Genomic DNA, 16,775 nt, shown 5'->3' on the forward strand with positions numbered 1-16,775 from the left:
CTAGAGACAGTGGCCAAATGCTAAAGTGAGCTCTGACTGGCTTCCAGGGAGGCCGTATCAGCTTGTCCACAGTTACTCAGCCAACAGCAACTCTGATAATACCTGCTGAAGAGAGTGCCCCTTGGTGACACAACAAATCATCCTGACTGGAAAGCCTTGACGCTTGTCCTTATAATACAAAATGAATACATGGCTTCCAGAGTGATACAAGATAGATCCTCTCTAGTTATTTCCTGGAAGTGCCTAGCGTAGCAGTCTAGAAAAACCCAAAGGACCTGGGAAATATGCTTAACTCCCGAATGTTATGCAAGAGTGCTAGGGAAGGAATGGAGAAATTTTTAGAAGGAGGGACATTTTTATAAGTTGCTCAGCCACTTGACATTCTGGTGTGGTGAATCCCGGAACTTCTACTTCTATACACAGAGGAAGGAAGAAAAATGGGGAGAAAGACTTCAAAGAACAAGTGGGAGGTCTGTATTTCCAACATTAAAATTAATACAAATCTCCATTAGCCAAATTGAAGTTTTAAAAAACAAAAATATTCCATGGTTTTGGTTTATTTATTTTTTTAAATTGCAAGCTTCATTTTGATCAGTCTTCAGATCAGTCTATACTCTCCAAACAATACTTCTCCACTAAAATAATGAAACCCATTTTTATTACCCTAGGACAACCTCTTTTGGCAAGTATTACCCACATTATCCAATACTAGGATATACCCATCTCAACTGAAGTAAGCTACTATCCTTATTTTTATTTAAGTTCACAGCCTTTTGGTGCCTTCGTGTTCCTTTTATTGTTGTTTTCTGCTCTTAGAAACTATAATTATCAAGTCTGATCATTCCTGGTTTTGCTGGAAAATTTGCTGGCTTTCTCAACTTCAATGTTCTTGTTCTGCAAGAAGTCTTTTTGAGCATGAGAATCAACCACTGAAAGTCTGACTCAAAGATGATAGCAGAGTCATTTAAATAGAAACCCTTGCCCATCCAAATCATTCATTTCTGTGCTCATGGCCTTTGCCTGAACAATTTCGTAAACTTTCTCATTTTCTTAGAATCCCTTTGCAGAGACAGTACGCAATTTGCTGATACAGTAACTCACTGAGATTCCCCACCTTCCCTTTCCAGGTAAATATTAGTGCATAAGGAAACTCCACACAGAAGAGCTTCTCAGACACAGGTCTACTCATGTCCCCAGATGAGCACTAAAATCAATGTTAGTTACACAGGGAAGATTAGTACACAATCCTAGACCATGTGGAGTAAAGGAGAGGTCTGTTCCTTAGAACAGGATCTCCATCCCTAGGCTAAAGGCACCGGCTAACCTCAGGGACAGTTCGTGCACTACTGCACTGACATCTGAGGTGCTCACCTATGAAATCCAAATGACTTGCAGCACAGTTTTAAGGCAAATAATAGTGGATTTTGCTTTGCCTCAGAAAAGCATACGATGGTTCAGTAGCTCATTAGTAACCGCCAAGACATCCATGAAGCAGAGATGGAGCAGTCAACTGGAAACTGCAATGCAATGCTTGTCCAAAAACAAGCCAATCTTTCTAACGCTGTTTAGGGGTTCTGAAAGTGCTCAAGAAGTAGTCACCACCATAAGAAGGATAACACTCATGGCCAAATTCTGTTATAAATTACAATGGTTTTGTTTTTCTTCCAAGTCTGGATGTAAAACCAGAGGTGAACTCCATATCCCCAGAGCACAGTTTACTTTTAGGAACAGTCAGTTTTGGGAGAAGCAGGAGGGGAGAAAACACAGTACAGAAGGGAAGAAGCAGTGCTACGCAGTCACTGTAAGTCATGTTTTAATACCTGCTGAAAAAGATTTTAAAATAAGTATTCATAGGGTTGTTACCTGCTCCATATTGTATCCATGCTTCTCTTTAGCAATGGCAATATATTCATCCACTGAAAAACAAAGAGAAGGGATAAGAGTGTTTCATATAATCATCTCATTTCCTCTTCCTTTCCCCCTTCTAGTCTAAAACCCAGTTTTGTAGCTCTGGCTCCAGCCATGGTCACTGCATTCTCCACAGAGAACTCATGAACAGCTGCTGTTTTCAACAATTCAGGAAAGGAAGGAAAAAAAGAAAGAAAGAAAAAAAACAAACCACAAACCAGTCAAACTACTACATTTTTTCCTTAACAAGCCTACATGATGCACGATATCCAATCCAGTTCCAGTACTGCTGAAACACAGCATATAATATTTCAAAACTTGTTTATCAAAACTATAGACATGACTGTCTCAACCACTTTTTGTCGTTTTGGAATTTTTGGGGGGGAGGGTGGGTTGTTTGGGTTTTATTGTTTCAGGTTTTGTTGTTGTTTGGTTTGTTTGTTTGTTGTTTTGTTGTGTATTGTGGGTTGTTTTTTTTAAATCCCCAAAACAGTTGCTTTTTCTTAAGAACAAAAATCCCCAGACACAATCCATACCTTCCAGTACTGCCAGACTCCTAGTGTTGCACAACCACTGCAGATATCTTTGCAAATTTTTCAGCCCTTATGCTTCAGCAGTTTTCATCTTGGACTAAACCCCACCTCTAAGTATTATTAGGCCCCCATGAGCTTTTAACCTTTACAACGTGAAGATGCCCTGAGGAGTTATATTTTGTATAGATAGGACTAAAACCCAAATGTCTCTTTCAGTATGAGAGACTGAGATTACATTATATCCAGCAACGCACATTTGAGAAGACTGGATCAAAGTCTGTACCAATGGTGGAGTTCTGAAGTCTGTGCCCTTGTGCGTGGTCATTATTAAATGCACTGTAAGGATAACATCACCCTTAGAGAAAAAAATTAAATGTACAAACTAAAAGGTGAGACTCCTACTTCACCTAATGGAGTGGAAGACGCTGGAAGCATTGGTTGTCTGTAGGATCATCAACATGCTGTATCTTCAATACACTCACCACGGCAGAACTGATACACACAGCTAGAATTGTCCAACACTGGGAGAAGAATGAGCTCGAGACAAGTCACTCAACTCAAAAATCATTCCTGCTTCCTTCTCTGCAGATACCCAGGGAGGGATGCAAGGAAATTCCTGGGCTGAGCACCTTCAGAAGAAAATGGTTCTGTGCACATTGCAGCTAAGGAAGCCACATCTCCCATGGTTTGGGCCTCACAAATAACTTCAGCTCTCAAAGGTGCTTCTCCCACGTTTTCTGCCTTTATGGACTCTAGCATGGGGTTTCTGGTCTCTAATAGCATGGCATTTCTTAAAGCTTTTCCTTCAAGCCTGGACACTCCTTAAGTCTTCCTTCAGCTGAGCAAATTAAGCAATGAAATCAAAAGATATTGAGAAAACAAAGAGGACAGATCAGAAAATGCACAACAGGAGAGCACCAGCCTCTTATTTCCACCTTGTCATCAACACAAAGAAATTAAATCTAGGTACCTGAAGTAGACATCCCATCTTACTAGACAATGACATGTGATACCAGTGTCAGCCCTTCATTTGGAAAGGAGATGCATTATTTAATTTTTACAAAAAAGTGTTACAAAAAAGGGTTAAGTGCCTTGGAAAAATGCATGAGAATGTTAATACAGGCACACATGGCAGGAGAAGAACACGCAGTAAATACAGGCACAGTTCCACCTTAGCAAGGACACTCCACTGCTCTTCCAAGCTCCCACCTGCATATAATGGGGACTTCGAAGGGGCTGACAAGCCTGTTTGTTGGACCGTGTTCTGGATACATTCAGTAAAAGTTTTATTAGCCCTTTGGAGAAAGGTGTAATCACCACCATTCATTTGCACCCCTGCAGCACAGGCACATCTGCCTTTAAGTAAACAAATTGATTCTAATGACCATGCTGAACTGGGATGAAAACCATCCCATCTTGCAAACCACCTTTTCTTGCACAAGGCAAGCAAAACAGTTGCACAGACAGCGGAGGTGACTGGGACAGTGATAGAAACTTCTTTGGCTGAAATCACTGCATTACCTAATAAAACATCCTAGGGTTACCAAAGTGTAGGAACCTCAGAAATCAGCTTTGCCATGGAAAAAAGAAAACAAAAACACCACACATATGAAAATAAAAAAAAACCCCAACCCCCTACAACTTGCAAAAACACATTCCAAGGAAAGAACAAAAGAACATGATGCAGGATGACCACACAGGGGAAATGGAACAGAGAATGGAACTGACTCCTCCCTACGCACCATCCCTCCCCTCCACAGGCCAAATAGAACGGGGAACATCAGTAGCACATAGTCAGAAGAGCAACTTCAGATGCTCCCAGACTTTATAACCACACCAAAACCAACAGCTGCCAGGGAACCCTAACTGCAACATTTCCCTGTACTTCAACTAAATGCTCTCAGCTTCCTTCAGACAGGTATTGCACATGCAGTGTTATCTATTTTGTCTACGGGCGAGGTGAAGGAAGGGGGAGGGAAAGGAGTTGAATTCTCCTAAGACCAAGGCTGAATTAAGCTCTTGAATGCTAAGTACTGCTGCATTAACTAGCTCGCTTTCGCTGTGGAAAGATCTACCATTCCTGATTTGACTTCAGCATCTTATCTTTTAATATATACAGAGAAGAGATGAGGCTGTTCTCCTTTCCAGCATACGTTTCTTATACCAGATGCTATACGAAAATATACTTCCTCCCCCTTGCTTCCCAACACCCTCCACCCCACAAAAAAAAGAAAAAAAAAGAAAAATTACAGCATTTTCTCTTCTGAGCAAGAACATTAGCAAGGTCCCTACATATCAGTATCAACAGAATTTCTCTTGAATCAAGTCAATATACCACAAAGCCAAACAGTAGACTGTAACTGATAAGACCATGAAAGGAGGCAGGATGCTTTTCTTGTCATGGTGGGGTCTGCAACCCCTCAATGTTACAGTGGAGAAAGAGAAAAGTAAGAAAAAGGCAGTAAGGCAGTAAACCGACCACGAGCACACAGCAATGCTCCTTCTATACGCTAAAAGAGTGTTCATAGATGAAGGACAAGGAGTACACTATTGTACTCTACTCTTGGCTTGTTCCCTGACTGCTTACTGAATCTAGCCCATTTTGCTTGTCATTTCTTGGCTAATTGCAGGTTTCCTCGTTTTGATGCTTGCACCATCTGAGAGGTATGACAGTCCCTTGAGCAATCCTTCTGACTGCTCTCTCTTTACCATCCCCCTCTGTATGAAGTGAGCAAGAAAGAGCATGGCACCAGCTGAGTCACAGAATCCCTTTAGTCTCCCATACCATTAGAGCCCAGAATTGCCACAAGCTTAATGCTTCACATGCCACACCAGATAAATGCATGCCCTCTTCCATTTCTGCCTTCCCCATGCACCTTGAGCAAGCCCAGTGTAGCAAGCCCAGTGCAGTGGGCATGTGAAATTCTGCTCCACTGCACTTCAGTGCCATTCAGTCACGCTCAGCATGTAACCCAGCAATCTGTTTAGACATCAGAGTTCAGAGCCAGAAGAGCCTGGGGCAGAGCCCTGCTTACACCACAAGAAACAGTTTGCCAGCATAGCTCTTAGCCACTTCCAGAAGAGAATAAGCAAGAGCAAAGCAATCCCATCCCATTTCCCTCAGCATCAACTACGCCACCATTCATTTCTTCTACCAGCATAACTTCTCCCCAAACAGGGCAGACAGGAGCATCCTCCGCTTCCATCCAACTCGCTCCTCTATGCTGGAAAGATACTTCAGGCCAAAAAGACAACAATACTTGAATTGAGGCAGTCGTGTGACATAAGAGATGCATTGCTTCTGTGAAGGCTCTTGTTGCTACTAGAAACCAGATGGGGGGGAAGGGACATAAAAGAGAATCATAAACTGGTATTTCTTTACCTATTTGGCTACATTTCTTCTCTTGCATGCATTTTAGCTGTGTGGAGGTGAGCAGGATCCTCTGTCCACCCAAAACACCTCTTCCTAATACAAGAAGTCAGGTCCACAATGAGATGACCAAGGGACCCCAGACGTAGCGTACACACACCAAGAGACAAGGGAAATGGAAAGAAGTGGGAAACGAAGCACAGAAAGATTCATCCCCCCTTGTCATCTAGAGAGGAGTTTCTGACCAAAATGGTGCCATCAACCCCCTGAATTTTGTGGTATTACTTCCAGTAATCTTTCTCATACACCCTTTTCTTCTGCTAACCATCTTCCTGCAAGAATTCCTCACCAGAGGCGAAAGAAAGGGGACCCTCTTTGCTGACAGAGAGAAGGAGGGACAAGAGCAAACAACTGCATTGCTGATTTTCAGCCCCGCATCCTAGAACACTGAGTTGAGAGATATAAAACAGGGACATTAATTTCAGGGGGGGTGGGAGAACTCTGAAAAAAGAAATGCCTGAAAGCAATTTCTCCCCTCATCACCATTTGATTAGATCAAACGATCTCTGCAAGTGGGTCTTTTGGGAAAACTTCTCCCCCTCCCCCCCCCATCCAAATTGCTTCTGTATGACCCCACAAGCATCACAACATGTTTACTGGACTCAGTGACCCCAAGGAAGGTTTGCAGCAGAAGCAAGTGTGCTAAAGCCTATAGAAAGCAACAGGAATGCAGAGGTAGAGCTGTTGCTGCAACCTCAGTTCACCCCTATTACTGGGGTACTGCAGGAGCTCTGAACACTTTGCATATTACGTGATGCAATAGCCTGACAGAACGGGGTGAAATGAGGACAAAAGCAGCATCCTTCACAGGCTCAATAATGTGCTTCCCAGGGTTTGATCAATGCTGGAACCTGTGAGGAATTCTGGATGTTGCTATACATCTCCCCCTCCCCTCCATCATCCTTGAGGGGAAAAAAAAAAGAAAAAAAGGGCAAAAATAAAAGTCAAGACACAGAACAAACCAATGTTGCATGAAGAATATAAGGAGCATGGATTAGACACATACATGTGAAATTCTTCCAAATTTCAAAACACAACTATGATGATATATAAACAAGTAAGCACAGTTTTCGCCTCGGCTATAAAACCGAGCAGCTGCATTGCCGTCCCACCGCCCTCACAGCATCGGTGGAACAATCCTGCCACCTCGTGGTGCCAGCACGGGAGAGGAGGCTGCTGAAAGCACAAGAGTTTGGACAAGGGTCTCACTAAACCAGCTGTAACAGAAGGCAGGGGGAGCAGAGAGAGATCAAAGCAACATGGCTTGACCACTTTTTCTGGGCAAAAATCACTTAAAATAAAATAAAACCCTGCTATTTAAAAAGAGTCTTCCGCCTTGGAAAAGCTATTTCCTCTTCTTGGCAAGATGTGATGCATGTCACAGGCAGGAGAGGAGTGAACCAGAGCACAGCCATGTGCAGCACCCACCTAGGCCGGCATACAGCCTTCTTTCACACTGTTTATAGGAACAGAGAGTGCTAGTTACACAGACACAAAAGCTATGTAAAAAAAAAAAAAAAAAAAATATCACTTCATGCAACTGAAGGCATGAGAGGATTTAGGCCTCAACTCCACTGCCTCTGCAGCAGGTGAGAGAAAATTCTGGATGCAACTGCAAGGCAATGAAAGCAAACCTTATGAGGAGAAGCTTACTTGAATAGGAGCAAGAGAAAATACCCTGCAGCAGGGCAGAGTACCTTGAGTCACAGGACTCCACAGTATATCTCCATCTCCCACCCACTTACCTCCCCATGTATCATCTCTTGTCCATGTACCAAGGACTGTAGGGTTCCACTGCATCAGAAGTCTCCTTTGGCAGCACAGCCAGGTTAAGCACCCCTAGCCACAAGCCACCTCTTTCCACCTGGAAGCACAAATATTTGCCTCGACCCACAGGGAGCCGGATTGGTTCCACCTGAAAAGAAACCAACCCTTGCCTGCTGTGTCAGGCCCCTCGCCCAAGTGGCACTGAAGCCAGACAAGCACTGAGTGGTGGTGGTTGAAAGTAGGTAGGTGAGATGCCCTTACCTACCAGACCCTCCTATCACCAACCACGGCTACGCAGGCTGTCCCCTTCTCTTGCACTAGCTCTGGAGCCACTCAAGGCACTGAACAGCTGACCACCACCAAAGAAGCAGCAGCTATTCATAAAATAGCTTTACACATTCTATATGGTTCAACACCATAAAAAAATCATTTTTCTGGGAGGTTACATAAGCTTGAGAAGAGACAAGCCCTCCTAGTGCCAGCGAGGGATGAGATTGGCTCAGCCAGAAGCGCAACTCATTCCTTGCCCCAGCACAGCACAGTGGCAGGGATGAGCAGGCAGGCAGGAACAGGCATGGCTGTGTCAGCTAGCACCAGTGAGGAAAGAGTTGCTCATGGAACCACACCTGGGGCCTGAAAACTGCAGCTTCAGAGAGCATAAAACAAGGAATAAAATGGAGTGACCCACTGCGAGGAGATTTATCCCTTTTAAAAGCCCTCATACCTACCAAAAGCTTTCTTTACCGCACAAAGGCAATCAGTCCCTACCCAAGCAGTACACAGTAATAAGATAGAAAAGAAACACCATATTTCTACTTCCCCCTTTTATTGTCTTTAATACTGCTCTTTGCATGGCCTGCATCTAAGGGCAAGTCCAAAGTTGAAACACCAGCGATGGTTAAAGACCTGACGCATCTGCCTTTACATTTTGCTCTACCAGCAAGAAGGCTGTACTGCAGACAGGTGTATTGACAAATTAGCACAGTTTTTGTGGCTTGCCAAAACTATTTTAAACTGTTTACCAGGACAGACCTTTTGCTAATAGACACATTACTTTTAAAGTTTTTACCCACATATGCTCATTCCTAAAGTTGCACGCTCAGCTGACACTATCACATCAAGAAGAGGCTCAACACTGCACTGTACTGTGGATGTTGCTTTTCCTTTACTATAAGGGAAGCCAGCCAGCTGATGCTCTCTTGCTCTCTGACACTGCTGCTGTTCTCCCTCTGAAAGGCTATGTGTACACCCATTGTAAAGGCATCCATGAAAGACCCTATGGGAAGAAAGACTGTTTCTTATATGTCCATCACATTTAACCTTCGGCCAGAAATTTGCTCTGCCATATCACCAAATGCCACTTCTTTATGGAAGGACACAGGCTTCTGTATCTACAGAGCCCTGGGCACCATGAGCCCAGATGTCTCCATATGTACTATAGAAGAGAACAAGGGAGATCTGACAGGGAGTAGCAAAGAGGAAACACCACCTCTGTGACCCAGCACAGAATAGACAGAGCCACATCAGATCACTCAGGGACCTAATCTGTGACCATACAGGACCTGAGCATGGCTATCATTCAGCAGCGAAAATCTGATCCTAAATTAGACACAGGTACTGAGCTGTATTAAATGTAATCATCCAGAGCACTTGATACTGGGTTTGGAGCACATGGAAGAACACAAGACCAGTACACATTAGCTTCTGGAAGGGAAGGAATACCCATTCCTGAGTATGACTTTCCAAGACATAGACAGGAAGCTACTGACAGGATAAATGCACAGAGCACGTGCCTGAACAACAAAGTGAGTTTATAGCAGAATGCTATATTCTTTGCATTATTCAGCACAGTGCTCTCAATTCAGCCTGAGAAGCCCTAAAGCCAGATTTATTCTGCTGTCAAACCATGGCTAGAGTTAACTCTACTGAGAGGTTACAACCTTGGATTATATACTTTAACTACATGCCCAAGCAATGCAAGTAGCAACATTATTGATACCGTTATAACAAGGAGAAGAATATTAAAAAAATATATATATATATTTGATCTGATGGCTCAGTGCAGGAGATAACTTGGATTAGAAGAAACCTGCCTCGCACAATTTTCTTCTGGAGATTATTATTTCTTGCCATCCTTGAGAATGCCTGATCCAGTGCATCTTTCCAAAAGCCAAATTCACCAAAAAATACCATTTGACACAAACCGATGACAGAGCCAGCATGGGAGACCACAGATTCAGACTAACAGCAGTCTGATATGAGGCTCCGGTACTCTACCTAGGAACAGTCTCAGTTCTTCACCCACATCATGCCATATATTGCTAAAATTCTAAGTCTGCAAAATAGCACAGACTACCATAAAGTTTAGCTAAGGAACCTGCTCTCAACCAGCTCCAGAAGCCGCCAAGGAATATCTAGACTCAAACCCCTCTAAAACAGGGTGAAACCTTCCCCAAGGTCAATTTTCCACCCTCCAAAAGATTTTGAAAGCTCCTGTCTAAACCAGAACTGTTATATTCCCTGTTGTAGTAGGAATGCAAACTAATAGAACTGTATCAGCGTCAGGCTTCCTAAACAGCATCGATAACTTCGCTTCCCCACAACACGAAGTCTTTGTGCAGCATGAGGGCACACACACAAGGGGTGAGTGGGAGCAGAATAGCCATCAGGTTAAATTACAGCTCATTATTATTGTTACCGATAATAAAGCCTGTGACAAGAGAGTAGAAGCCATGCTGACCCCTTTTATAATGGACACAAAAGCAAAAGAAATGATCAATTTGTCCCCTAGCTACCTCCTTGAAGGATGTCACTTGGGCCGAAAAGAAGCATCAGGCAAGCCAGCGGGCAGCAAAAGGAAGGAGGCAAGTCAGAGACACAAAGGAGCTGCCCTTGGCAAATGTGCTGAGAGCCAGCAGCTGCTCCCTGGCAGGGAGAGAGCCTCCAGGTGTAATTGCCCACAACCAGCTCCTCAGCAGCTAGAACAGGAGAACCCAGTGATCCTGAACAGCGAGTTGTCAGGTCACAAAAGCACCACTTACTATTTCAGTATTTTTTGCAGCCAGCCCCTCACTTCCAAACTGAGCTATGAATAACATAATAACAGTCTCAGCAACCCAGGTGACCTCTGCACTCATGAACAAGTCACATGAAACTTGCTTCCTGTAAAATTAGATGAAGAATGATACGGACTAAGTGAAGGCAGCTTGATGTTGGAGGAAAACTAATCCTTCAGTTGTATTTTCTGAAATATTACCGACATGCTTTTGTTCCTTCTACATGCACAGTTAAAAACTTATTTTCAGATGTTTGGGCCTGGCCCCTTCTGAGAGGGCAAGGGCCTTCCCACAACTCCACTCATTGCACTATTACATCTGGGTGTCAAGAACGAAAAAATTAGGTCTCGAACCTGTTTTGAAAAGACTTCCAATGCACATAGTGCTGCACAACCTGAAGAACACAGCCTATCTTGACAGTGGTTGTGGCTCTGTCCCCCAGCTGTCTGCTCAATCCCTCTCCTGCAAGTTTCTGTTCCTGCTTCCTGCAAGAACAGTTTGGCAGTGTGATAAGCAGCTGCTTAATCACTTAATAAGGCAGACCGTGAACTAAGGCAACATAAATAAGCACCTACTACCGGCTAAGGTGCAGCAGTTCATGAAATTCCTGATGCCTTACCTCACATAACATGAGAACCTGGGCAACAAGGTGTAGGTGAAGAGCCCTTTCTCCACTGAAAATCAGAAGCTACTTTCAGTCAAACTCACACGCATTGCCCTACTGTAGGCAGGCCAGCCTTCAGGAGACACTAACACACAATACATCCATTCTTGCACTTGATTGCTTCCTAGAAACCTACTCTGGTCTGAAACCAAAGAGGTACAAAGAAATGTTTTTGACCATTCCAAGAAGCCCATACAGAAAGATAACAAGCTGACACAGCCAGATCTTGGACAACATATTCTTTAATAGCTGCTAAACCAAAGTATCAGTATTATGTGGACACATACAAATTAAGTCAATTGGGGGGCGGGGGGGGGGGTGTGTCAAGTTACAGATTAACACAGCACATCCTGAAACATGGATTACATACAGGACCCTCAGCCTTCAAGGCTGATCCTAAGAGATAGCAGAAAAGCCACCAATGCCACTAACTAGATCCTGGGGTACCAGTGGTAGATGGTCACGACTTTTAGCCAGGATTTAGAAGCCTAGTCCTTACTGATAAGTTATTATGTATTACTACTAATCCTTGCAGTGCTAGAAAATTCACTACCGGCCTGCCATAATATGAACCTACACGAGAAGCACATGACTGGGAAAGTAATTTAATGTGAAGTGCAAAAATAAGAGTACAGAAAAAAATAACTAGTGGGAGTGGTTCCTAATTAGAGCACATAATGCCACCACAAACACATTATGGTGAGGGAAGCTCTGGCACATGTCCTTGAGAACGCCTAGGTGCTCTGCCTCCTGCACTAGCACCTCTGTAAAGGTGACACTCAGCAGTATACAAACTCACCACAGCGAGCTGTTACAGCCATGACCTCCTCAAGCATTCCTCAGTGGAGGACATATTCCATAAGAGCTCCTCCCTGCCCGCACACAGCTCCCATCACATCCCTATAAACATGCACTTGTTGGTGCATTTGCTGACTGACCTTGCTCTAGGGAAAAAGAAATAAAAAATAATAGTTAAAAAAATAGTTACTCTCCAGTTCTCTGATCTTTCTTATTTTTCCCTCAGAGATACAGTAAGAGAGAAGAGGTCAGCAAAAATGACCTAGTCTTCTGAAATGCTCTAAGCCTGCCGTTCCCACCAGGACCAGCAAGTCTGGAGCACACTCAGCCCATCCCAGGGCTGGGTTCAAGCAGCAAGTAACTGCAGCCTGCTAGTTCTTGTCATACTGGTCCTACAACTCACACAGCGCCTATCAGGCTGGCTAAGACTGCTCCCAGACCTATTTCAGATCAAGGCTCGCTGCCAGGGTAACTCTTAACACAGCTATTATCACTCCATTACATCCACGTCATCTCATCTCTAAACTTCTCTTAGGAAAAAAGCTGCTTCTAGCGCCAGCTCTAGTTCAATCCCCTCAGCAGCAACAGTCGTGGCAGCCGGCGTGTTCAAACTGGGTCATCTTGACACAGTCAGGGAAGGCCTGTTTCACACTGCAGTGAAAAGGAGGAACAAACAGGTGGCAGGAGAGAACAAGGCACATGAAGAAACTGGTGACTGCCCCCCCCCCAGCACAGTAGCAAAAATTCCTTCAGGATAACGCAGCCACATTAGATAAGACATCCTTTCCCTGGATACTCTTCAATACATTCTCTCCTTTGGGCTTTTTGTTTGCGGGCTCTTTTTGAAAAAGAAAGAAAAAAAAAAAAAAAAAATCCAAAGAAGAAACAAATCACAATCCACTGAAATCCATTCCAAACACATACACCCTAGTCCTTTCAACCTAAATTGCTTTCTTGGCTCCAATACAAACCACTGCTGTGAAAGGGTTAAAATCTCATCTTAATTTAAATATGCATTCAGGATCCAGAAATATCAACCTGCAGCAATAATGATGAAAGAGCTGCTCCGAGATTTCCACACAGCATTGCAATAGCAACTAGCACAGCAGATGACAAACAAAGGAGAAACTGCAGCTAAGTTTGAGACTACTCAGCCATTTCTGCTCCCACATTCCCACCCCTGACCAAGGCGGCTGCACGTTCACTGAGCACCAAGACAAGCTTTTGTGGGGTTGTGTTATAAACCAGGTCACAGAAACAACAGGGGCTGGAGGGGAGAGGGGACCAAAAATAAAACTACAATTCCAACTGTTTCAAGGATCCTGTTTGCAGGATGATGGGGAGGAGGGACTTAAAAAGCAGCTTTGCTGATGCTGAATACACACAACACTACATCCTCTCCCTCACTGCTGCTGCCTGGGGAAGGGTGGCTCTCGGGTACTGTGAAGCACTAATCCCTTCCATTTTAAATGTATCTTGTTAAATAGGGGCTTCATTTTCTAAAAGGGAGATTTTAAGATCAACACTTATCCCCAGTCTACTCTCTCCCATTTGTGGTTTTCCACTCACATTTATTTATTCCTAAGGCACCCTACACTCCAAGGAAAATGAGCACTGATGATGATAGTTAATGGAGTCATATGTCCACAGAATTCACAGGCCAAAATAAGTGAGCCAAGGGTGAAAGGACGTGGCCAAGCAGAAGCCCTTCTTTAAACAGCTATGGCTCAGCTACATACTCAAAACAGAGACTTGCCACACAAAGCATGATCAGACACACTCACCAACCTGAGTAGACAAACATTTTCCTCCCCTTTACTCTGGCAGTCACTCTGAGCTGGAAAAATTCAGATATAGGCAATTTCCAAGCCGGCTTAACATCTCCTTTAAAAGGGAAACCCAGGAAAAATCATAGCCTGTTCAATGCATAATTACCCCTTGAACTACAGCTGTGGAGACAGACCCTGGCCACTTAAACCTGCCCCCCAAAATTTTGGGATTTACCTCACCTTCACAGCAGAGGACAGCTACCAAAATTCACTCTCACCCAAAGAAGGCTGTTGAGACACTAATGACCAGGGCACACAGACTTGGTTGGGACATAGGCTTTTGAGATCCTGAATGCCAACCTGTAGCTTCTAAGGGTAGAGCACCACTGCTACAAGCTTCCAAACCATTACCCAGCCTATGGCACAGTTAACTAAACCTTGCCCATCCAGACACCACAGGGTTAATATCCTTAGTAACCATAGCAACCAGCACTTCTTCCTCCATCAGAGTCTCAGCTGGCACACTGCTGCCTTCCCAGCATCAGGTTTAGCAGCACATTTAGGGACCCTCTCTTTCCCCCCAGCCATGGGGTTTGGCCAAGCACATGATGAATTCTGGCATTCCTTTGTCTCTATGTCCCCTGGCACTTCTACCTCCCCTCCGTAGGGGGAAGGAGGCTGTCTAAATTCTAAGTGCACCAAGGCAGGCACAATGTAAAGCAGGGAGCCAGCTCGAGCCTCACAGAAAGAGATGCCGCAGGGTAATGGAACAAGGGACTGATGAAAAGTTGGTATGCTGGTCAACAATCAGGTCAAACAGCAGTGCAAGGCCAGTGGACCCAGCTGCCCATGGTTACAAGGGACAGTGCCATCCCATAAACTGCAAATCCACTGGAGACACCCACCAAGACATCAGTGATAAGCCAAAACTCCTATCTAGTGGCACATGTAGTCTTGACAGGAAGAGAGCAGAAAAATTATTGTCAAAACAGAGCTTATCACTAGCAAAACAAAACATGTTTCTCCTCTTGTAATTCACCTTTGAACTGCAGATGCTTAAAAGAATCATCACATCCTATTCTCTCACCTGGTTTCCATCCCTCGTTCCTGGGCAGCTGCAGCATGCCAGCACTTGCTCTTTTCTAAACCAACCCAATGTCATTTTTATGGTTCCACCCATTGGTGTACTTGGCACAGAGAGAGGCACTGCTGTTTTATTAATAGCTTCATGCTGGCCCAGCTCTATCCTGTGCAGGGTTTCCACAGCATCATTACAATGCATTTTTCACTATTTCCCTCCTCCTTCCCTATGTGCCACTCAAAGAGAGCACATGCTGTCTTCCACCTAGCTGTTCCCACTTCTCAAGGTCACCTTGCTCAAGACCTCATTCTTCCACCTCACTCCCTGTTCCCTTCCCCACCCTCCATGACAGCATCCCAGCACAGCCAGAAGAGTTGTCCTCTGTGGCACCAAGGCCTCAAAGAACCTCTCAGGAGTCTCATTTTGAGAGCAAGCTCTTTGGAAGAGAGGTACACCACCAGCCACAGCACACAGGGTATGTGTGCTGGAAGGGAAGCACAGTTATTTCAGGTCCAAATGTTCAGTTACTGCACAGTAACATTTATTTCTTTCTTCTTCAAAAGAGACAGGACAAGCTTCTGCCTTTGGGCTAACTTTGTGAAATACTCACTAATGCTGGCAACTGCTATGCAGACAACCCCTCAGAGGCAGAACTCTGGCAGTTGATATGGAACATGCTGGCAGCATTCAACTTTGGTATTAATATGGGCAAAGCAGTAAGTGGTTTGTACCCAGGATTAATGGTTAACAAAGCACAGGATAAAAAGTGATCAATGTGCCATGCATACTTTCATTTGTTTTAATCTTCTCTACCACATCCATCATTTCATGGCATCCAGGCAAAAGGTCCCTCCAGAGCGATTAAAACATTGCTCCTGCATATAGGGTACATGGGACCCAAACAAGCTTTAACTAATTGTATGAGCCTGGAACATCAGGCATGCAGATATCTAACAGGTCTTGGCTGACACACTGGTCTTTCCAGGATTCATCTCAGCAGCTTACAGAGGACCCTCCCACAACCTCTACCAGTTTGGCCAGCCCTCTGCCAAACCCATCAGCGTGCATTGCTCTGAGCATTATCACAGATCTGCTCAGCATTTTGTAGCACAGATTCGCCTTTAATGGAGGTGGCTTCCAAGAGTTTCACTGACTGCACAGAACTGTCATGCTCACAAAAGCTACCAGTTCACTCTGAGAGGAGAGCTAACGTGTGCTGCACTAATGTCCATATTCACATTGAGCCCCAGCCAGAAGAAGAGATAAAAGTCCTGTGACTTAAGGAGTTCACCACAAGAACAGGCACAGGATGGATTAAAGGCTTTGGAGTACAAATGGAAGTAACTAGACACAGGTACCAACACGCTGCTGGTTGCAAGGATTTATTCACCTACACTTCAACCTGAACAACAGTATTAAGAATGGACATGCTAGCTAGGATTCACAATACTTACAAACCAAGGGGTTACACCAACCTCCTGCACTACAGCTCCTTCCACTTGCTATCTCACACTGCCAATTATTTCCCCCACCAAGGACAACATACACGTCACAAAAAGGCATCAAGAAATAGAGAATCCATCACTTCCCTGGATAACTTCCAACAGTCGATCACAAAAAAACCCACACACACTCAGGCATTTCATTTCAGTCCATGTGGACTTAGTTTGCAGCCATCTATTTGTATTATGCATGTCTTTTACTATGTCAAGATTTCCCTTTGAGAAAATAATTGACAGTAGTCCCCTTTGAGTCTCTTTTCAGTAAGC

The 16,775-nt window shown here is 44.2% G+C and overlaps 1 protein-coding gene across 1 annotated transcript in view; it reads right to left on the minus strand.

Moving 5' to 3' along the window:
- RCOR1 (REST corepressor 1) overlaps positions 1-16,775 on the minus strand; it is an 84,614-nt gene that overhangs the window by 22,753 nt on the left and 45,086 nt on the right. The window contains exon 4 of the mRNA XM_030481817.1: positions 1,864-1,916. Coding sequence (XP_030337677.1) covers positions 1,864-1,916 — 53 coding nt within the window. The remainder of the gene's footprint in view (positions 1-1,863; positions 1,917-16,775) is intronic.

This window comes from Strigops habroptila, chromosome 4 (genome assembly GCF_004027225.2).
Source record: "Strigops habroptila isolate Jane chromosome 4, bStrHab1.2.pri, whole genome shotgun sequence".
Classification (NCBI taxonomy): domain Eukaryota; kingdom Metazoa; phylum Chordata; class Aves; order Psittaciformes; family Psittacidae; genus Strigops; species Strigops habroptila.